Here is a 24,013-nt window from a genome sequence, read left to right as displayed (position 1 = left end):
ACAGAATTCTAGGACTATGCTTTAGATTATTATGTCTAATTTTAATTTCCCCATTATAGAGGGAATTAGAAAAGTTGAGGGTATGCAAAGAAAAGCAGTGAAAATGAGTAAATAAAAATATAACCTAAAAAAAGAAAGCAAAATTTCTTTCTTCCTGAGGGAAGACACAGAAGAAACCTAACTTTCGTCAGTTTTGTTTTTGAAGGTTTGTTGTCATGGGGCCCCTAACGCTCTTCCTTCTAGTGTCCAGCACACACAATGGCCTTTTTCTGAGCTGGGAGCCAGGCAGCCCTAGGGGACCTTAGAGTATGGTTTGGAATCTTTGAATCTACCAGTAATTGTCTAAAATCCTTATGCATACACATGCTACATTTTTTCCAATATGTATAGATGTAGTTGGTTAGTAAAATCTAGAATCACACAGAAGTGTTCCTGAATTCAGTTTATTTTTTTGTCATGTATTTTCTCAGGTAGAGGGAGGGGGGTTAGTGGTTCGGAACTTATTTTGCGGCTTAAGGAGCCTCTCCTGGGAAACCACTGAGACGGAACGAGAGAAAATGATGCTATGTTGCCAGTTGAGGTAATGAAGTTGACACTTCCAGGGAGTTGGACCAATTCCTCAGATTCCTGGAGCTTTGCCCTGGAGCTTGCTGTGCTCACAGTAGAGTGAAGTGAAAACATTCTGGCCGTGGCTTTCACCTACTTCTGCCACTGACCATCCTGGTGAAGTGTGACTTGCCCAACCCACTCCACTCCACCCAGGAGCCAAGGGAAGGAATAGGGCTGTGAGCAGCTTCACCAGCACTGAAGTCCTTGGGGAAGTGGTTATTGTAGCTGCTCTCATCAGGTGCCCATTAGCTTCACAATCCTCCTCAAGAGTGTACAGGTCTCACTACAAACTGATTGGGGTTGGCATGTTGGTTGAAACCAGTTTGCCATCTCTAACTGAGTGACTCCATCACAAACATAAATGATCAGTGATAACACATGGATCAGCTTAGGAAAGTTCTGATGTCTGGCTTGGCTAAGAATGAGGGGTAATGATAAACAGGACAATTTCAACAGAGCAGGAGGCATGACTTATAATCCCCTGAGAACGGATATGTAATTTCTATCTCAGGAGATCTTTAAAAATAGACTATAATCATCTATTTAGTTGCAGAACTACCTGAAGTCAGGGACCTGATTTAAGCACCTTCATCTTATGATTTTCCTGGTACTTTGATTTCATAACTGTTTTAGCCTTCCTTATTTTGATTGAAACTATCAAAGCTTTGCTTTGGTAACTTATTACTGAATTTTATTACTTCTCCTCTTGGCTAATTGATTCGCTGGATGTCTTTGTACATTCTATGAATAGATATGAAACTGACATCTAGGAGGGTGTTGCATTTCTTCTCCTTTTAGGAGGCAGGGTCTTTGTAAACTGCTCTTTTATTTACTGGTGTTTGGCAAATGTTTAGTAAGTTATTGCAGCAGTTCCCATTATTTTTACCGAGTTTTAAAAGGCTCCTAAAAAATTAATCAGATTAATTTAAACATGTGGAATCTTCTGAATAAAGTATATATAGCTAGCGGTAAATTAAATTTTCATTTCTCAGATACTCGTTCTAGAAACTAAGACTTTAATTCTGTGTGCATCAATCCCTGATTATTCTACTAATTTAACAGGCTTGTTGATTATTCAAGCAAAAATCTCAAGATATGTATTCTTTCATAATCTTGACTGTTTACAAAAGCTGAAATTTTAGATCGGAATACCTTGAGGATATTAATATAATTTTGGAATTAATAAAGTTTGGGTTATCTTCATAGTACTCTTTATAGGTGGGTGGAAATATTTAAGATATATTTTTTAAAAAATCAAGTAGTTTTCGGGGTGCCTGGGTGGCTCAGTCCTTAAGCATCTGCCTTTGGCTCAGGTCATGATCCCAGGGTCCCGGGATCAAGCCCCACATTGGGTTCCCTGCTCAGAGGGAAGCCTACTTCTCCCTCTCTCACTCCCTCGCTTGTGTTTCCTCTCTGTCAAATAAATAAATAAAATCTTTAAAAAAAAAACAAGTACTGAAACAAATAATACATTAATGTTTAAAAAAAGAAGAAGATAGCAGGAAGGGAAAAATGAAGGGGGGGAATTGGAGGGGGAGACAATCATGAGAGACTATGGACTCTGAGAAACAAACTGAGGGTTCTAGAGGGGAGGGGGGTGGAGGGATGGGTTAGCCTGGTGATGGGTATTAAAGAGGGCACGTACTGCATGGAGCACTGGGTGTTATACACAAACAATGAATCATGGAACACTACGTCAAAGACTAATGATGTAATGTATGGTGATTAACATAACATAATGAAATAAAAAAATAAACCAAGTACTTTTCAAATTTTGAAATTTTACCTCTTTTAATTGATTTCCAGATGAAAGGGCAATTTAAAAACCCTCATCAAGACATTAACAAAACATTAACAAAACATCAGTTATTAAAGCCATATACATAACCAAATGTCCATAATTACATACCACACCATTAGCCAAAGCCAACTTAATATAATGGATGATTATTATTAATTTTACTATTTCTTGCCAGACTGGGATAGATAATTTTTTTCCAGCTTTATTAGGATATAATTGACAGAAAATAATGGTATATACTTAAAATGTACACATGATGACTTGATATGCATTGTGAAATATTTAACCACATTCAGGTTAATCAACACATCCTTCACCTCATACAGTTATCTTTTTGCATATGTGTGGAGGTAGAATGTGTAAGATCCACTCTCAGCAAATTTCAAGTATACAATACAGTACTACCAGTCATAGTTGCCATGCCATACATTAGATCTTCAGAACTTATTCACTTTATTATTGAAAGCCTGTACCCTTTGACCAACATCTCCCCATATCCCCTACCCTACAGCCACTGACAACCACCATTCTACTTGCTGTTTCTATGAGCTCAACTTTATTTTTTTAGATTTCTACGTATGAATGATACCATACAGTGTTTGTTTTTCTCTGGCTTATTTCCCTTAGTATAATGGCTTTCGGGTTCATTCCTGTTGCAGATGGCAGGATGTCCAACTTTTTATGGCTGGATACTATTCCATTATCTAATCATATTTAACCATTCATCCATCAGTGGACCTAGAGGTTCCATATTTCTGTATCTTGGCTATTCTGAATAATGCTGTAGTGAACATGAGAGTGCAGGTATCTCTTTAAGATATCTGGGTCATACAGTAGTTCTATTGTTAGTATTTTGAGAAACCTTGATTCTGTTTTCCATAATGGTTGTACCAATTTACATTCCCACCAACAGTGCGTGATGGTTCCCTTTTCTCCACATCCTCATCAACACTTGTTATCTCTTCTCTTTTTGATAATAGCCATCCTACCAGGTGGGAAGTGATATTGTGCTTTTGACTTACATATCCCTGATGATTAGCACTTTTCATGTACCTTTGGCCAATGGTCTATTCAGGTCCTTTGCTCATTTTATTATCAGAGTGTAAGTTTTGTTTGTTTTTGTTTTTTTTGCTGTTGACTTGTGTGAGTTGCATATTTTAGATATTAAGCCTTTATCAGATATATGGTTTGCAAATATTTCCTCCTTCTGTATGTTGCCTTTTCATTTTGTTGATTGTTTTCTTTGCTGTGGAGAAGCTTTTCAGTTTGATGTAGTCCCACTTGTTTTTTGTTTGATTTTTTTTTGTCATTGTTTGTTTGCTTTTGTTACCTGTGCTTTTGATGTCATATCCAAAACAGACCAGTGTCAAGAAGCTTTTTCCTTGTTTTCTTCTATGAGTTTTATGGTTTCAGGACTTACAGTTAAGACTTTAATCCATTTTGAGTTAATTTTATAAGTGGTGTAAGATAGGGCCCAGTTTCATATTTTTGCATGTGGATATCCAATTTTTCCAGCACCATATATTGAAGAGACTGTCCTTTCCCCATTGTGTGTTCTTGGTACCCTTGTCAAAGATTAGTTGACCATATATGAGTGGGTTCATTTCTGGGCTTTCTATTCTTTTCCATGGGTCTATGTGTCTGTTTTTTTTTTGTTGTTGTTTTGTTTTTTTGTTTTTTGCCATTATCATACTGTTTAATTGCTATAGCTTTGTAATATGTTTTGAAATCAGGAAGTGTGATGCCTCCAGCTTTTTTCTTCTTTTTCAGGATAGTTTTAGCTTTTCAGGGTCTTCTGTGGTTCCATACAAATTTGGAGATTGTTTTTTGTACTTCTTTTGCAATGAATCTGTAGATTGCTCTTGAGTAGTATGGACATTTAAAAAATACTAATTCATCCAACCCAAGAATGTAGGATATCTTTCCATTTATTTGGTATCTTTTCAATTTCTTTCATCAGTGTCTTATTGTTTTCAGTCTATAGGACTTTTATCTCTGTGGTTAAATTTAATCCTAAGTACTTTACTGTTTTTGATGTTATTGTAAATGAGATTGCTTTCCTAATTTCTCTTTCATACAGTTCATTGTTAGTGGCAGAAATGCAACTGATTTTAGTATGTTGATTTTGTATCCTTTGTCTTTACTGAATTCGTTGATTAGTTTTAGCAGTTTTCTTGGTGGAGTCTTTAGGGTTTCCATATATACTATCATGTCATCTGCAAACCAGAATTTTTTTTTACTTCTTCCTTCCTGATTTGGATGCTATTTATTTTTCTTCATATCTAATTGCTCTAACTAGAACTTCCAGTGCAATGTTGAATAGAAGTGATGAGGGTAGACATCCTTGTCTTTTTCCTGATCTTGAAGAAAAGCTTTTAACTTTTCATTATTAAATATGATATTAGCTGTGGGCTTGACATAATGGCCTTCATTGTGTTGAGGTACATTCCTTCTATACCTAATTCATTGAGAGTTTTTATCTTAAAAATATAATGAATTTTGTCAGTGTTCTTTTTTTAACTGACATGTAGTGGACGTACACTATTATATTAGTTCAAGTGTACAACATGTTTCAACATTTATACATACTTTGAGTGCTCACCATGATAAATCTAGCTGTCATCTGTCATCACACAAAGTTGTTACATATTATTAACTATATTCTCTATATTGCACATTGTATCCCCATGTCTTATTATTTTATAACTGGAAGTTTGCACTATTTATTTATTTATTTAGATTCATTTATTTATTTTAGAGAGAGGGCATAGTGGGAAGAGGCAGAGGGAGATGGAGAAAGAGAACCTCAAGCAGCCTCCCTGCTGAGTGTGGAGCCCAATGTGGGGCTCGATCCCACAACCCTGAGATCATGACCTGAGCCAAAATCAAGAGTTGGATGCTCAACTGACTGAGCCACCCAGGCGCCCCTACAAGATTGTACCTTTTAATTCTCTTCTGCTGTTTTGTTCATCTTCCCTGGCAACTACCAGATTGTTCTCTATTTATGAGTTTGTTTCTATTTTGTCTTGCTTTTTAGATTCACATATAAGTGAAATCATATGGTATTTTTCTTTCTCTGTCTGATTTATTTCACTTAGCTTACTATCATCTAGGCCCATCCAGATTGTCACAAATGACAGAATTTCATTCTTTTTTATGGTTTAGTAATATTCCATTGTATATGTATACCATATCTTCTTTATCCATTCATCTGTTGATGGACACTTAGGTTGTTTCCATATCCTGGCTATAGTAAATAATACTGTAATGAACATAGGGATGCATATATCTTTTCAAATTAGTGTAAATTCCCAGAAGTGTAATTGCTGGATCATACGATAGTTCTGTTTTTTAGTTCTTTGATGAAACTTCATACTTTTTCCATGGTGGATGCATCATTTTGCATTCCCACTCACCGGACACAAGGCCTCCCTTTTCTCCACGTCCTCACCAACACCTGTCATTTCTTGTCTTTTCGATAATAGTCATTCTGACAGTTATGAGGTGATATCTTAATATGGTTTTGATTTGTATTTCCTTAATTATTAATGATGTTGAGCATCTTTTCATGTGTCTGTTGGCTATATGTGTTTCTTTGGAGAAATGTGTATTTAAGTCATCTACCCATTTTTTAATTAGTTTGGTTTTTCTAATACTGAGCGGAGTGAGTTCTTTATATATTTTTGTTTTGTTCTATTTAAATTCTAGTTAGTTAACGTATAGTGTAATATTGGCTTCAGGAGTAGAATTTAGTGATTCATCATTTACATAACACCCAGTACTCATCACAACAAGTGCCCTCCTTAATACCCATTACCCATTTAGCCCATACCCTGCCTACCTACCCTAGAGCAACCCTCAGTTTGTTCTCTATAGTTAAGAGTCTCCTATGGTTTGCTCCCCCTTTTTTTCTCTTCCCCTGTGTTCATCTGTTTTGTTTCTTAAATCCCACATATGAGTAAAGTCATGTGGTATTTGTCTTTCTCTGACTGACATATTTCGCTTAGCATAACACATTCTAGCTCCATCCACATTTTGCAAATGGCAAGATTTCATTATTTTTATATGGCTGAGTAATATTCCATTGTATATATATATATACACTGCATCTTCTTTATCCACTTATCAGTCAGTGGACATTTGGGCTCTTTCCATAGTTTGGCTATTGTTGATAATGATGCTATAAAATTCCAGTGCCCCTTTGAATCAGTAATTTTGTATCCCTTGGGGAAATACCTAGTAGTGCATTTGCTAGGTTGTAGAGTAGTTCTATTTTTAACTTTTTGAGGAACTTCCATACTGTTCTCCAGAGTAGCTGCACCAGTTTCCATTCCCACCAACAGTGTAAGAGGGTTCCCCTTTCTTCGCATCCTCACCAACATCTGTTGTTTCCTGTGTTGTTAATTTTAGTCATTCTGACAGGTGTGAGATGGTATTGATTTGTATTTTCCTGATGATGAGTGATGTTGAGCATCTTTTCATGTGTCTGTTGGCCATCTGGATGTCTTCTTTGGAGAAATGTGTATTCATGTCTTCTGCCCATTTCTTAATTGGATTATTTGTTTTTTGGATGTTGAGTTTGATAAGTTCTTTATAGATTCTGGATGCTAACCCTTTATCTGATATGTCATTTGTAAATATCTTCTCCCATTCTGTAGGCTACCTTTTAGTTTTATTGATTGTTTCCTTCACTGTGCAGAAGCTTTTTATCTTGATGAAGTCCCAGTAGTTCATGTTTGCTTTTGTTTCTCTTGCCTCCCGAGATGTGTCTAGTAAGAAGTTGCTATGGCCAGTGTCAAAGAGGTTGCTGCCTGTGTTCTCCTCTAGGATTTTGATGGTTTCCTGTCTCACATTTAGGTCTTTCATCTATTTTGAATTTGTTTTTGTGTATGCTATAAGAAATTTGTCCAGTTTCATTCTCCTGCATGTTGCTGTCCAGTTTTCCCAACACCATTTGTTGAAGAGACTGTCTTTTTTCCATTGGATATTCTCTCCTGCTTTGTTAAAAATTAGTTGATCGTATAGTTGTGGGTCCATTACTGGGTTTTCTATTCTGTTCCATTGATGTGTCTTTTTTTTTTTGTTTCAGTACCACACTGTCTTGATGACTACAGCTTTGAAATGTAGCTGGAAGTCCAGAATTGTGATGCCTCCCACTTTGTTTTCTTTTTCAAGATTGCTTTGGCTATTTGGGATTTTTTTTTTTTTCTACACCTTTATTTACTTTTCATAAATTTAAATCCTTGAGGGGTACAGCATCACACGGATTCTGTGGCCAATGGCTTTAGCAGGAAGGTTGCTTCGGAATTTGGCACGAACCATGCCACTGTTTCCATGAGCACGAGTTACTTTTCCCCAGATTACTCTGGTTTTTGTTTGGTTTGCCACCAGGAGTCACTGTGTTGTTCTTTGCTTTGTACACATAAGCACATCTCTTGCCTAGATAGAATTCTGTTTCATCTCGAGCATAAACACCTTCGATTTTAAGAAGAGCTGTATGCTCCTTCTGGTTCTAGAGACCCCGCTTAAAGCCAGCAAAAATGGCCTTGGACCACAGCCTTCCAGACACTATTTGGTGCTATAGGAGTCCTGTTCCCAGCAGGCCTCCACAGACTCCAAGATGGCGGAAAAAGCTATTTGGGATCTTTTGTGGAATATTTTTGATATTAACCCTTATTGGCTATATGTCATTTGCAGATATCTTCTCCCATTCAGTAGATTACCTTTTTGTTTTGTTGATGGTTTTCTTTGCTGTGCAAAGCTGTTTAGTTTGATGTAGTCCCTTTTGTTAAGTTTTTGCTTTTGTTGCCCTTTGCCAGAGAAGATCCAAAAAAATACTGCTCAGACTGATGTTCAAGAGCAACTGCCTATGTTTTCTTCCAGGAGTTTTATGGGTTTTGGTCTTACATTTAAGTTTGTAATTCATTTTGAGTTGTTTTTTGTATATGGTGTAAGTTGCATTCTTTTGCATGTAGTTGTCCTCAGATGTCCTTTCTATATGTATTGGGATGATCATATGTTTTTTTATCTTTCCTTCCATTAATGTGGTGTATTGCATTTGTTGATTTGTGTATGTGGAACCATCATCTCATCCAGGGATAGATCCCGCTTGATCATAGCTTATGATCCTTTTTTTGTGTGTGCTGTTAAATATTATTTGCTTGTATTATTTTGAGGAGTTTTCCATCTGTATTCATTGGTGATACTAGCCTGTACTTTTCTTGTGGTGTCCTCATCTGGATTTGGAGTCAAAATAATGTTGGCTTTGTAAGATGAGTTTGGAAATGTGCCCTCCTCTTCAATTTTTTGGAAGAGTTTGAGAAGGATAGGCATTAATTGTTATTTAAATGTTTGATAGAATTCACCAGTGAAGCCATCTGGTCCTGAGGTTTTCTTTGTTGGGAAACTTTTGATTCTTGATTAAATCTTCTTACTAGTTACAGGTTTTTCAGATTTTCTATTTCTTCATAATTCAGTCTTATACATTTGTATGTTTTTAGGAAATTACCCCTTCTAGATTAGGCAATTTGTTGGCATATAATTATTCAGAGTAGTCTCTTATCTTTTGTATTTCTGGGGTAGCAGTTGTAATGTGTCTTCTTTGGTTTCTGATTTTGAGTCTTCACTCTTTTTCTTAGTTTAATTAAGGGTTTGTCAATTTTGTTTATATTTTCAAAAAGCAGTTTTTAGTATCATTGATCTTTTCTATTGTTTTTCTGTTCTCTTTTTTATTTATTTCTACTGATACTGGCTATTTTCTTCCTTCTTCTAAGTTTGGGCTTCATTTGTTCTTTTTCTAGCTCCTTGAGGTGGAAAGATTGTTTATTTGCGATCTTTCTTGTTTTTTAATATATTTATCACTATGAACTCTCCTCTTAGAACTGCTTTTATTGCATCTGTTAAATTTTGGTATGCTGTTTCTATTTTCATTTATCTCAATATATTTTTAAATTTCTCTTTTGATTTTCTCTTTGACCCTTTGGTTATTTAAGAGTATATTGTTTAACTTTTACCTGTTTTTGAATTTTTCATCTTTTCTCCTATTACTAATTTCTAGTTTATACTACTATAGTCAGAAAAGATATTTGATAATGATTTTAATATTTGTCAATTTGTTAAGACTTGTTTGTGATCTAACATGATCCATCCTGGAGAATGTCCCACATGTGTTTGAGAAGAATGTGTATGCTACTGCTACTGGGTGAAATACTGTGTGTCTATTAGATCCATTTGCTCTAAAGTATGGTTCATGTACATTATTTCCTTATAATTTTTCTCTGGTTAATCTGTCCATTATTGAAAGTGAGGTAATGAAGTCTCCTACTATTATTGTATTTTCATTTATTTCTGCCTTCAGATTTGTCAATATTTGTTTAATATATTTAGGTGCTCTGATGTTGGATGTATAGATAGATAGATATAAATATATCTATCTATCTATCTAGATATAAATATATCTAGATAGATAGATATAAATATATCTATATTTATATTTATATAAATATATTTATATCTAGATATATAGATATATTTATATATCTAGATATATAGATATATTTATATAGATATATTTATATCTATCTATCTATATCTATAATTGTTATTTCCTCTTGATGAATTGACTCCTTTACCATTATATAATGACTTCCTTTGTCTCTTGTTGCACTTTTTGGGTTAAAGCGTATTTGTCTGATACCAGTATAGCTATCCTTGCTTTCTTTCAGTTTCTATTTGCATAGGTTATCTTTTTCCATCCCTTCATTTTGAGCTTATTTATATCCTTAAAACTGAAGTGAATATCTTATAGTCAATATATAGTTGGGTCTTGTTTTTTTTAATCCACTCAGCCACTTTATGTTTTTGATTAGAGAATATAATCCATTTACATTTAACATAATTATTGATGGATAAGGACTTATTATTGCCATCTTATTGTTTTAATTGCTGTTTTTTAGTTCCTTTGTTTCTTCCTTTCTTGTTGTCTTCCTTTGCAATATGATGATTTTCTGTAGTGTAATGCTGTGAATCCTGTCTCTTTATCTTTTGTTTTGCTTTATTGTTTGTTTTGCTTTACTTTTGTTTATCCTAGGTTTTGCTTTGTGGTTACTATGAGGCTTGCATAAAACATGCTTTAGTTATAACAGTCTGTTTTAAGCTTATGACAGGTTAACTTTGATCTCAGACAAAATCTCTACCTTGTTACTCCCTTTCCCCACAAACATTCTTTGTTTTTTTATTTCACAATTTAGAATTCACATTTTAATATTGTAAATCCACTAAGAAATTATTATAGCTATACTTATTTTTAATACTTTTGTCTTAACCTTTATGCTACGGTTAAATGATTTATACACCACTGTTATAATACTAGAGTATTCTGAATCTGACTATATATTTACCTTTACCAGTAAATTTTATATTTTCATGTTTTCAAGTTACTAATTAGTATCCTTTCATTTCAGCTTAAAGAATTCCCTGTAGCATTTCTTGTAAGGTAGGTCTAGTGGTAATGAAAAACCCTAGGTTTTTTGGGGAAATTCTTTTTCTCCTTAATTTCTGAAGGACATCTTTGCCGGGTAAATTATTCTGGGTTGGCAGGTGGTGGTGTTCTTGTTGTTGTTTTTTTAGCACTTTGATTATATCATCCCACACTCTCTTGATTTACAAGGTTTCTGCTGAAAAATCCACTGATAGCTTGGTGGAGGTTCCCTTATATGGGAGGAACTTTTTTCAGGGTATCTTGTATAAATGTCTACAGACTGAGTAACACATAAAAGAAAATAGAATCTGGCACGATGTGTTTCCTCCTGCTGTTATCCCTCTGGCTTGCTTAAACATCTGCCTAGTCTTCCCGGGCCAGTCCTTGGAAATTTGTTTTAATAACATGTAAGTTGTGCATGTTGGAGTAGTTTCTATCTGGAGAAACAAAGTTGAATTTCTCTTGACAGTTAGGAAAAGCTGTTTCTGACCTCCAGAGTGAATAATTCTGGTTGTTTTCTTTGTCCTGATACCTGCTTTGAATAGTATAATATCTTTTATCAGGTCTGCTCATGATATTTCGGCTACTGAATATCCTCTCTTCTGCTTTGATAGCCAGTCATTCTTTGGTATTATTTAGTCTTACAAGTAAACATTAAGCTCTGTGTGTCAGCCTCTGAAAAACAAGATCCTAACATAGCCACTGTCTTAAAGGATTTCACTATCTAGAGGGAAAAATAGGCATAAAGTAAACTAAAATGTAATGCGTAAGCGTTAAAGAGTGGTGTGATCACAGAGCAGAGGTCATCCCACCCTTGAGAGGTATGTGCCTGTTTCTAACATCCTAGTAGTTTTACCGCCCTTAAGGTGTTTATGTTGGGGTTCACAGTTTATATTTGTTTGAGAAGTTAAGTGGGTTGTGTTAAGTGTGTTTAGTTAATGTTTCATGGAGAGACATGATTTCACCTTCATTTTAACCCACACAGCACGTTAATAAGGTATTTTGTCAAGATTAGGAGCAACTTTTTTTGAGGGCTTATTACGTGCAGGATGCTGAGCTCCATGTTGAGGGCATGCAAAGTTATAAAGCGCAGTTCCTCCTTTGAAAAGGTACAGTATCCTTGGGGAAGCAATATTTAGAGAGAGGATAAATGTAATACAGCAGCAACTTAAATTTCTTCAGAGTATTATAGTTTTTAATACACCTTCACATTTATTCTTTATGATAACCCTGTAAGGCAAGTTTTTATAAACACTTTATGATAAGAAAATTCAGTAGTTCTACAACTAATGTGTGGCAGAGACAGCAGTCCAAACCACCTGACTTTAATCTGCAACACCTCTTACTTTGACATAGTAAGAACTGAGTAGTTCATGTGGAAATCAGAGAATGAGGTTTCACAAACCCTGTCCAGACACCAAAGAATATTTCAGGGTCTGGTGTGCAGTGAAGAAGTAGAGTCTGGGATGGGCCAAGACTGAATGCTGAGCAATTGGCTGAAAGCCAAGAGTTTGAGTTGAGAGAAGCCCAAAAAGCAGAGTCCAAAGGGAAATTTGAGGTGAGAGCTGCTAGGAGTTTTGTGAAGAGACAAGGTAGGAGAGTTGGGAATTTGTGAGGGCCGTTTTCAGCCTGGCCCAATTTCATACTTCTTTTTGAAGACGGAGTTCCTTCCTTGCTTGTCTTAATGGCACATAGCATTCTGAACCTAAATTTTAACAGGAATAGTAAAGTATGAGGATGTTTATTTGTAGTTTGCATGGATTATTCAGTCATATGTTAAGGTTGATGGAAGGCTGGCCCTACTGCATATATTTTATTTCCAAGGTGTGTATGTTAGATTCTCACTGTTTGACTTTGTACATTGGTGAAATGTTTTATATCCGCCATCTTTCAAGTACTCAGTAGCCACATGTGGCTGGTGGTTATCATATTGGACAGAATGGTAAACTTGGTTTCTTTTCCTTAAAAAAAATGTTTTTAAAGTAATACGTGTACATGTAAAAGTATTCTAAGTGTTCAAAAGGTTGAAAATGAAAGTGGAAGTGTCTTCCCCCCACCTTCTCAATTTCTCTCCTTCTTTCCAATGGCATCTACTCTTAAAACTTTCTGTTATTTCCTTTCAGGAATAGGAAGACATATCCATCAAAATTGTATATGTATAAACTTTTTATAAATTATAAAAATGACTATAGTAGGTATTCTGTTTCATATCTTTTTGTTTGTTTCTTTTTGTTTCATATTTAAAAAAAAGTATTATAAAACTCTAAGAGGTCTTGACACACTATGCATTTAGCTCTAAACCTGTTTTAAAGGTTGCCTAGTGTCCCTTGTTTGGAAATAGAATTTATCAGTTTCCTGTTTCAGTTTTTTATGTTGTTTCCTTTTCTTTTCTTTTTCTGTTCAGTGTTGTGATATATATAGTCTTTGTTTTGTATGTTTGTAGGGAAGAGTCTCAGCAGCGCAATTGCTGGATCAAAGGATAGGAGCACAGCCTCTTACGAAGGACTCCTAGCGGTCCTCCATGACAAGTGCCGTTTCTAAGCAAGGAGCGAGTTTAGAATCTGGGGCAAGGGTAGGGCATAAAACACTGGCAGGAAAGGGACTAGAGATAAAATAACAGCGAAGAAACTGGCTGTGAGACAAGATGATAAATATCTGTATCAATAGTCTGAAGGGTGGCCTTTAAGTTTAATCAGTACAATTGCTTCTGGGAGTATTTAAGAAAAAAGTTTTAAATGTCAATGTAGTTTGTTACAATATGTATATATTTTTATAACTACTATTATGTTTAATTTTGTTATAAAAATACTGCAGTCATAATATATATACAGTTTGGAAAATGCAAGTATAAAGCAGAAGACAAATTTCACCCATACTCAGAGAAAACTAATATTAATATTTTTGTTTCTTATTTCTGTATACGTAGTAGTTTTTACATAGTTGAGATCATATTGTATATACATGTGCTTATACTCAAACTTTGCTTATCATCCTGATCTTGTTGATTTAACTTTCTTTTATTATTTTTTGCCTACTTTTTTTTTAAGGTAATAGAAATCTAACATTGTTTTGGAATGAATTTGGCTATCAGAATGACAAGGACATGGAGAAATCTTTAGGTTCTGTTCAGTACCAAAGACGACAAGCCATGGCCGTCCCATCCATCATTCAGTGTGGTGAGTGTTGAATTCCATTCCAATCAGCAAACATTTAGTGAGTTCCCAATAGCAAGTCATTGTGCTAAAAAATGGGTTGTGAGTGAGACAGAGGTGGGTAGCACAGGGTGCTTGCTTTCAAGGAGATTAGGGTCCAGGAAAGGTTCAGAAATGCATGAAACTACTTGTAATAGAGATTAAAATTAGGTAAATGGGGTCAAAGAGGCATAAAGTTATTTGAGGTTTCAATAAAAGGGAGGTGGTGCGAGTTGAGGCCAGACTTCATGATAGAGGTACCTTCTTCGATATGGCTGTTTCTCTCCCTTTAGTTGTGGAGTTTGTCCTGCCCGTCTTCAGGTCTATGTCTGGGGTATTTAGGATGTTGTGATGGTCATCTAGCTGTCTTCGTGGGACGAGGTGAGCCTGTACTCCTTCAGCTCTGCCACCATCTTCCTCTATGTCTCTCGAGGTAGAATTTTGAGAGGCAGAGATGTAGTGGGGAATGTGTGTTAATATCAAGTGTACACTTCAGCTAAAATTTTTGTGATAGAATAATAGACACAGTTATTTTTTTATTTTAATACCTAGCACTGTGTTAAATATATAGTACTTAGTAATTGACTACTGGATGAATGATGAATGAGTAATAAAAGACAAGAGTGTTTAGGTTGAGTAAACCTATTAGAGGGCCTCGAATGCCAGAGTAAGGAGTTTTTCCTTTGATAAGTAATGACAAGGCTTTGGGAGTTTTTCAGTAGGAGAACATCATTCAAGCATTTAGCACTTATGATTGTGTGCCTCCGATACATCTTCTAGCCACCATATAAAGGGTTAGAGAATTAAAGACATTCTCTGCTGTCTGCAAGGAATGTGCCATCCAGGGGGAAGGCAACCAGGCAAACAAAAAAGCACACAATAGTAGTTATTTACACAGTGCCCAGGGAACACCTGTCCCACCTTGTCCCTGGGGTGGTCCAAAGGGGACCTGAGCGTCATATGTAACTTGTAGTAAGGTAGTTCTGGCTGCTCAGTGCAGGATGATTTGGAGGAGGGCTAGCGCAATGGTTGAGGTCAGACCTGTGAGGAGATTACTGGCATCATCCAGGAGCCAGGGGAGAAATTGTACAAGTCCAAAGAAAGTCATGGCTGTGCAATTTCAGAAGAACCTGCACGCCAGACATTTAGAAGGAATAATTGAGGAAATTGATGACTATATGCAACAACCTATTGGATGATAACAATAAAGGCTAAAAGTTACTGTGTGTTTGATGTGTGCAAGGTACTGCCAGAATCCAATCTCCAGTATCTGAAAGCTGTATGAAATTGGGCAGATTCCCTAACTTCTTTAAGTCTCAGTTTTCAGACTTATGAAATGGGGTTAGTATTTGTAGCTACATCATACAGCTTTGTGAAAAAATGAATTAACACATGTAAAGTTTACTAAGTGCTTAGGATGGTGTATTAGGATTTTCTAGAGAAACAGAAGTAATAGGATGGACGGATAGATATTAATTCTGGGAAATTGGTTTACGTGATTAAGGAAGCTAAAGAGTCCAGAGACCTGCAGTCAGCAAGCTGGAGACCCAGGAGAGCCACTGGCTGAATTCTGGTTTGAGTCTGAAGACCTGAGAACTGGGAGACCCAGTGATGATGTTCCAGCCTGAATGTTGACAGGCTTGATGCTCAGGAAGAGCTGATCCTTTGGTTTGAGTCTGAAGGCAGAAAAAAAAAATTGATGTCTCAGCTCAAGACAGTCAGGAAGGAAAAGTTTCTTCTTACTTACAGGACAGTAAGCCTTTTTGTGTCTCTTCAGGACTTCAACTGATTGGATAAGGCCCATCCGTGTTAGGGAGGGTAATCTTTACTGAGTCTATCAGTGCAAATATTCTCATCCAAAACACCCTCACAGACACACTCAGAATAAAGTTTGACCAGATATCTGGGTAACCCATGGACCAGTCGAACTGACACATAAAATTTACCGTCATAAATAATGCCTAGCAATGTTGGCTTTTATCATTATTATGTCATTTAATCCTCAACGTTCCCTTTAGGTAAGTGCTAATATTAATCTCTTTTTACAGATGATGATACTGAAGCATAGAGGAGTACTTTGTTCAAGATCATAGAGGTAGTAACTGGTAGAGCTATTCCAGTTCTTAGCTACTGTGACTTCAGCACTGTGTGTTCTGAACCAATGTGCATACTGCCTCGATCTTAGATGAACAGAGAGAATGTTTACCTAAGAACCAGTAGCTGTGTATGTGGATAGAATTCAGGATTAGAGTTGAGAATAGCCTTGAGACTGGAGTGCCTTGGTTCTACAGGCAGGGAAGGAATGAAAGGAGGAAATAGACAAAAGAAGTCAGAAATCGTAGGCTGGAGGGTGGGGTAAGAGCAGGAGAGAGGTGCAGAGCGAGGAACTGTGTGAATGGTTCAGAGAGCTTGATTTTGCTCGTTATGTTAGTCAAGTGGTTGGAGATGGAAAGCAGTGTTGGCAACAGAGGGATTGTAGGTTGGAGAAAATGGAAGAGTCGAGTCACTAGAAGTCTTCCTGTGGTTCAGGAAGAGATGGGGAGGGACCTAACCAACATTCTTCTGGCTGAAAGGAGCAGGAACCAACTGGAAAGAACTTAAGCAATAACAACAACACTAATAACAACAATTCATTGGTGGTGTCTCCGGGTAGCTCGTAGAATCCTAGACTAGGTGTGCCATCAGATGTAAAGGTGCATGGTTATGGATTCACTTGTCTCTGGATTGAAAGATACGTCATCGTTTGGGTGTGTGCAGTCAGACACGTTACTTGCTATGTTCACTTCTGACTGTGCTCTTTCTTGTGTGTGATTTTGTTTTCATTACCAGATCTTTGCCTTAAATGGAGAATCTTGCCTTCTTCTGTTACTTACCAGGAAAAAGAATTTTTTGACCTCTGGATTTGTGCTAATAATCCTAACCCCTTGGAAAACAGGTAGTTTTTGATAGTTTTCTAAAATTCGTTATCTATTTTTAATTCCCAAAATGCATTTGTGTGAAACTGGAAATGTCAGCGATAGATACACTTTAGCTTAATAGCGGTCATCCTTGTGAACTCTTTCTAGCTCCTTACCACCTGTGGAAATATACTTCATTAGTGTGCTTTCCCGTCAAGATGAAGGAGACCTGCGTGTAATTGTTTGCAAACTTTGGGATATGCAGCTCTGTGCTTCCACTGGCAGGAGACCATGACCCAGTGTTGGAGTTCTGCCTTCTAGTTCATTTTCATACAACATATGGCCTTATTGTAAAGGAGTCTTATCCAGAGGGTGTCTCCTGGGGCACTAACCTGTTAGACCATGTGCTTTTTCTATTTAAGTCACATATTGATTTCATTGCTTTGTGCTCTTGGAGGAAGAAGTTCAGACTAAAACAGGAAAAAGACCGATTAAGTATTGATGAATGTCAGTGTTATGACAGACCCTTTAGGCTTACATTATTTTCCTTGGGAAGGGAAAGAATGAGTATCCCCCCCTTAATGAAGGCACCCCTGAATCAAACATTGCTTCTCCGTGGAGTTTGTTCTAAGTTCTTTGGCCTGGATAAGTGGATCAATATTGCTAATACAGACATTAGAGTAATAACCTCTGTGTGGTTGTTTTTATCCAGCCCTAAAAAAAAAAAAAAAAGAAAATTAAAAAAAATAAACAGCACAAACACACACCAACATTTCCACCTGGAGTTCCCAAGTTACCCATATTTAGAGACTAAGGAAAATACCAGAGGTGGTAAGGCCTCTTAGATTCCTCACGGCCCAGGGGTTTTTAGTCTTGTTTCTTGGTTTTCAGCAGAACCTATTTTCCCCAAACAAAATTTGTTCAGACCCCAAATACATAAGATAAATGCAGAACTTTCCTGATTAAATTGGAAGCTGGGATGTGTGTGAATCAGACTCCATTTCTCATTTCTGTTCTGTACTCTTTAAAAAGCCTGGAGCTCCAGGGAGCATGATTATAAAATACTGATCTAGCCTCACTCCTTCTTTTTAGAGAAGTGAAAATTGAAGCCCAATGGGGGCTAAGATACCTGTTCATGAGGCTACTGGCCAAGGTCTCTGACTCCTAGCTGGGTTCTAGCCCTGGCTTGAAACTTAAGTATCTCCCACATAAGAGCCAAGGGTTGGCTTAGTTTCAGTATTAAGAATAGTTATGAATATTGATCCCTTCCTATGAGCTAAGAACTTTTCATGCAGCATTAGAATAGCGTTTAGAGTTCTGATTCTGGGGCCAGACTGCCTGTGTTTGATTCCCCTGGCTCCATTAGCTGTGAGATCTTGGATAGGTGACAGAACCTCTCTTTCACTTGGCTTTCTATCACTTAGAATGGGGTGTAATCATAGTACATTATGCATCTTCTCTGGGTCCAGCTGAGCCCATTAGAAAGACAGTTTACTAAGTTTACTAAGTTCCTGGATACCGGGAGCTTCTTAGTTACAAGCCATGAGAATTTAGGTCCCTTTCCACAGATCTAACATATGTCTGTGACTTCTCAGCCCAGTCTTGGGGCATTCTTGGACCCATAGAACTGGTTTCTATCCTCTACGGTTTTCCTTACCTCCAGCTTACCATTGTCCGTGAATTGGCACACTCTCGCCTTCTCCTCCCTGAAAAGTGGTGGTGCGATCACAGAGCATTGCAAAATTAGTTTCAAAGCTGCATCAATTCTGTCTCTTTCACACATCAAATAGTGCCCCCGGTGATGACAGGCAAGAGAAATTTAGCCACGTCGACAGAAAACTGATGGTTTTCCTTAGAAGCTTAAAATGCAGCGTTGTCTTATAATTTAAGTCCTTGATTCTTGAAATACAATGACATGATTTTGACCAGGTGTATTTCATTTCCACTGAAAAGATTAGGACAAAAAATATGCTTAATGTGACAGCAAGAGATTTAGGAGACGTGTAAAGAAAAACTCCTGATTATGAGGGCAATTACTTAAGAGTTGACACTTCCCTTATTGGAGGTCATTGCAGCTCTAATTCAGTATGGTAGGATGGACCGTGTGTACATTGACAACATGCCATGAAATAGCAAGACCTTATGCCATTGGATTCGGATAGAATCCCATAAAATCAGTGTATAAAAGTGATGAGGAATACAGTATAGTTATTAGGCAACATTCGGTGAATGGAAGGCCTGAGTAATGGGGTAAAACGTGGCACTGACTGTATTTACAGAAAGTATAGTGTTATTGTCAGCAGTTAACTGCCAGTTGTCGGCAGGGTTAATGCCAGTGAACAGCATTTAGATGAACAATGCCTGTGTAACCAGAATTTAGGCAGGAAACATAATTACGGTTTTCTCTTACATAGCAATTACGTATGTTATCTCATTTCTTCTTTACGATAACCATACGAACTTGCATCGTTTCCCAGAGGGGGAAATAGTGAGGCCAGGAGAGGCCCAGTGACTTGTCCAGGATGCCTCCCTAGAGCTGAGACTTGAAGCCAAGCCTTTGGATGCAGACCTGTACTCTTTCTGCCTTACCGCTCCCACTCTCTGAAGGCATCCTCTCCCGTGTGTGTGTTTTAAATTTTTTTATTCGACTGTAGTTCACACACAATGTTACATTAGTTTCAGGTGTACAACACAGTGATTCAGCATCTGTATATGTTGTGCTGCGCTCACCGCAAGGGAACCTCCCATCTGTCACCACGCAGAGGCTTTTCCATTCCCGATGCTGTGCCTGTTATCCCGTGACCTGTTCATTCCACAGCCGGAAGCCTGTATCAGCTGTTCCCCCACCCTCATTTTGCGCATCCTCCCACCCCTTTCCCTCTGACAACCTCTGTATTAATAAGTCTAATTCTGCTTTTTATTTGTTTATTCATTTGTTTTGTTTTTTAGATTCCGAAGGCCCCCTTTTACATTTCAGGAAGCCTCATGCCAGTCGTATGCTATGTGGTGACAAAATGCACCATCTGACAAATATGGTAGTGTTATTCCGAGCTGGTCACCCCGGTGGGGTAAAATGAAGCCATTCTTTGGACCACCAGAGCATTTTTTCCTCTCCCGCTTTAAACACAGAGGGAGGCTAGACATTTTTTATCATAGTACCTGAGAAATAGGTATCAATATACTTCCGCTGTATCCATGCTATGCGTTTATCTGCATTTGGAAATAGGGATCAGCAGCAGGGTAAAAAGGATGCCGATCATTTGATCACACCAAAAAAGTCTGAATTGTGAGAAGGATGTTTGAAATATCCATGGGTCGTCTTGCAAGTTAAAATCTTTAAAGATCATTGAATGGATTGTGTGTTTTATTAAAATACTCGAGGTTTCTCTTTTCTGAATAAAAACTCAATGGTTTTAAGTTAACGTTCATTTTGTAGGTACCACCCCACAGATGTCTTCGAATCCATACCGCCGGCGGCTGTATTTATCGTAGATGCTCCCTGATTGGTTTCTCTACCACCTTATTTTCTAAAGTGATAGTAACAACAAATACCATATGTGGGTGGAATTAAGTGTCTTTTCACAGTCGTATTTGAATCTGATTGTAGCTCCTCACTCTTCTCTCTTGCTGGGGGAATGGAAACATGCCCTGCAGTCCTGAAAAACAGGAATCCTGGGTTGGGTCTGCTCTTTTTCCTGCACTGGTTCAGAAGGGAGAAAGCCCTCTTTCTAGGCTCAACCTCCTTGTCCCTGTCCTAGCTTAACAACACATTTATTTCATACAAACTTTGTCCCTCTCCCCTCTTTTTGGTTCCAGTCAATAATAGAAAAACCCGTGTGTAAAGCAGGCTCTTAGAATTGACCTTGACCTTTTGCTCCACTCCGGAACTTTCCCAGCCATACTCTGAACAGCGCCACGCCCAGGGGGAGCCCAGCTTCTTATCCTTGACAAGCCTTGATACCAAGGGAAACAATGTAATATCTCAATTTTTTGATAGTTTGGCTAACTCAGCTCCCCAGAACATAGCCAGGGAACCAAAAGTAGGGGCGGGGGGAGGAAAGAAAAGGACCTCCAGCCTCTTGAGCCCTATGTTTCAAAAGTCGTTAGTATTTTATGTCACTATAACGAGGGAGGCTCTCAGTCTGGTTTTTGTGCATCTACATACAATTCTACTTGGTTATAGAGCATGTGGGAACAGCACAGCAGTAAGCCTGGGAAGCACAGTGGCTGCCAGCAGCTGGAGAGAGAAGGATGTGCACCTGCTGTCGCTGGATCACGGGGCTAATCCGTGATGAAGGGCTGCCCGGGGTGCGGTGACCTGCAAGGCTGTCACTGAGCACTGCATCCCGTCCCACGGGTCCTTGCTCTTTACACTCAGCCTTCACAGTGGATCCACGTGTTTCAGAAGCAGAATTATTTGGTGTCCTTTACAGAGACCTACAGATTCCTACCTGACATTTTTTTGGGAAAAAAAATGTTTAGCAATAATGAGATAAGCTCCAATTATCTAAAAGCGTTTTTGCAAAAGGCCTCATTTTGTGATCACGCAGGATAAATGAAGCAGTTGTAAAAGAATGAATATATGCTCCCATTCTTGTAAATATACCATCCTCCACATTTCCCCTTAAGCTCTTTTCCACACGAACTGGGGATTTAACTTCATGTGTTAACCTCAGGTCATCAATACACTGCTCTTCCTTTGTATTCAAATTTTGGATATAAGGCATAAAGAGTATCTTTTTATAGAAGTAAATCATCCTTTATAGACAATAGTTTTATATTTCTTCCTGACGATGTCTCCTGTTGATTGTGAAGTTGTCATCAGGCAGAACGCCTGCCTTCCATCCCTCTGGGCACCATGAGCTCGGTGTCACCATCAAAAACTGAGAAAGAGAGACAACTTCGAGAGGCGATCCAGAGGTATCACAGTCGACTGGCAGACCCGCAGCCACAGGTGAGCTGTTATTCTTTCCAGAAACTACTTGAACTCCAGAGCTGTTCGTTTTATGTGTGGGAATCAGTTAATGTGCTTCACCCTTGTAAATTGTGTAGCTTCTTTTTTCCATCCTTTTTTATCACTTTTAATTTTGGCTCTAAGGACTGTTCTAAGACAAGTACAAGTGCCCCAGGGGCTCAGGAAGGGAGAAGAATTGGGAAAAAAAAAAAAAAAAGCTACCTGTCATATTTAAGCCCATCTACACAACAGTGCATGAGAGAAACAGGGCGATTTATTTCCACCCTGCAGATGCACAGAGAGCCTTGTACAGGTGACACGGTCAAGACTGGGACGTGAGTCGGTATGTTTCCAAAGGCTAGGCTCTTTTTATTTCATTGGGCTTCCTCCCTGAGGGTGGATTTTTGAGGTGAAGAGTTGTTCTTTTAAAAAATATTAGCCTATTAATACAGAAAATCAGTGTCACTCAATTATTACGAAAATTCTATAAATAAAACATAACTATCAGTAAACATAAGTAACCATGACATTTTCAAGGGAAAGAAAAAGTGATATGCAGAAATATTGTTTTAATCTCTTAACTAATAAAGTAATTAGATCTCTGTTTACTTTATAGATTTAATACCCGAATTCAGCAATTTTGAATTGGAGAGCCTATCAGCTTCCTCAAATAGAACTTGAGGAGGTCAGCAGCATATGTCCAATTGTGTTGACTCCTCTGTAAATGTCAGGAAATGAAATACTTGAATAGAAAATTCTCTTATGGAGCAGGAATAAAGAATCTCAGGCTTAATACCTTATTGTTATTATGTGTATTCCTGTGCCTTTAGAAGATCAGCTTTCTTTTCTACCTCGTTTCTTCTTTTCCTCTCCCACTTTGCTAGGGATCTGCCATGCAAGTCAGCCACCACTTGGGATCACAGGCAAGGAAACCTGACCCTCGTTTTTAGTCTGGAGTCTCTGGGGAAGACACCGAGAGTCACTTTGCAAACACATTCTCTTAAGCATTCCCCATCCCCCCCAGATTGGTGAAACTTTCTGTAGTTCTTAGAGCCTCTAGTTGTGGGTTTGATAACACGGGTCAGAAGTAAGGATATCACAGCCTGAAGTTTCTTTAATAAACAAGCAGGTAAAGTCAGATCTTTCCAACGTGGAATGTCTTCATTTGATTTTTTGCTTCTTGTTTGCCACTCCCTGTAGATTTGCGAAGGCAGACAGTGTCTCCTGAAATGCCTCTGTCTTTATTGCAGTCTCTGAATGCTTTTTTCTTTCCTATGGAGGTCAGAGCTGACCCTTGGATGGTAATAGTGCCAATCACGAGGTTTTTGATTACCTTTTTGTTTGTTTAGTATTGGGTGTTTTATTCATTAGTAAGGTAGAGATTTTGATGGTAGCTGTTGGGGTAACCCATTTGGGCCATCCGTTCTGCTTATTCTTTCTTTCTTGGTAGTTGAGATTTTCATAAGCCAGGTTTATAGATTCAGTCTGTTTGACGTATAAACAAAGAAGTTTAGCAGTCCTTGCCTAGAGACTAGCTCCCTTCAGTTCAAAGGACCTAGGAATCCTCCCTTGCCCGCTTTTGTGAAGGTAGGTAATCCTAGCATCTTCAACTCCCAGTACTCAGTGCCCTGAACTGACCCTAATTCTGTGTCATCAAGGAAAGCTTTGTTTAGAGTTCCGTAACCACAGGCAATCAGTTAATTTTAAGGTGGTCATTGAGCACATACTTGCCTTTGGGTCTGTCCCATGCTGGGCATTGCAGGGAAGATGGAATCACTCTCATACCACGGTGTGAGCTCTGTGAGTGCAGGGATAATCTTGGTTTTGTTCAGTGTAAATCTGTTACCTTACACAGTGCCTGGCAAGCAGTAGGTACTCAGTAGTTGTTGGGTCAATAAATAGAACATGCATTCAGGTAATAAAGTCTTTTCATGGACCAAGCCTAAGAGCTATTTGAAAATTAGTGACCACCGCCACACGATACTAGTTCAGTATCTGTGTGATCACAACTGAAACCACCAGAGCTGTTTATTATACAGAGAGGGTGAGGGCCGCTTTAGTCAAAAAACGGCTTCACAGAAG

The 24,013-nt window shown here is 37.9% G+C and overlaps 1 protein-coding gene across 1 annotated transcript in view; it reads left to right on the top strand.

The window, feature by feature from the left end:
- Nucleotides 1-24,013, top strand: part of MORC1 (MORC family CW-type zinc finger 1) — a 182,259-nt gene that overhangs the window by 88,360 nt on the left and 69,886 nt on the right. The window contains exons 15-17 of the mRNA XM_025866329.2: nt 13,937-14,065; nt 16,910-17,015; nt 21,793-21,931. Of these exons, the coding sequence (XP_025722114.2) occupies nt 13,937-14,065; nt 16,910-17,015; nt 21,793-21,931 (374 nt within the window). The remainder of the gene's footprint in view (nt 1-13,936; nt 14,066-16,909; nt 17,016-21,792; nt 21,932-24,013) is intronic.

Source organism: Callorhinus ursinus, unplaced genomic scaffold (genome assembly GCF_003265705.2).
Source record: "Callorhinus ursinus isolate GAN/ISIS: 27379988/994484 unplaced genomic scaffold, GSC_fseal_2.0 scaffold1, whole genome shotgun sequence".
NCBI classification, from domain to species: Eukaryota; Metazoa; Chordata; class Mammalia; order Carnivora; family Otariidae; genus Callorhinus; species Callorhinus ursinus.
This window is presented reverse-complemented; position numbering and strand designations above follow the sequence as displayed.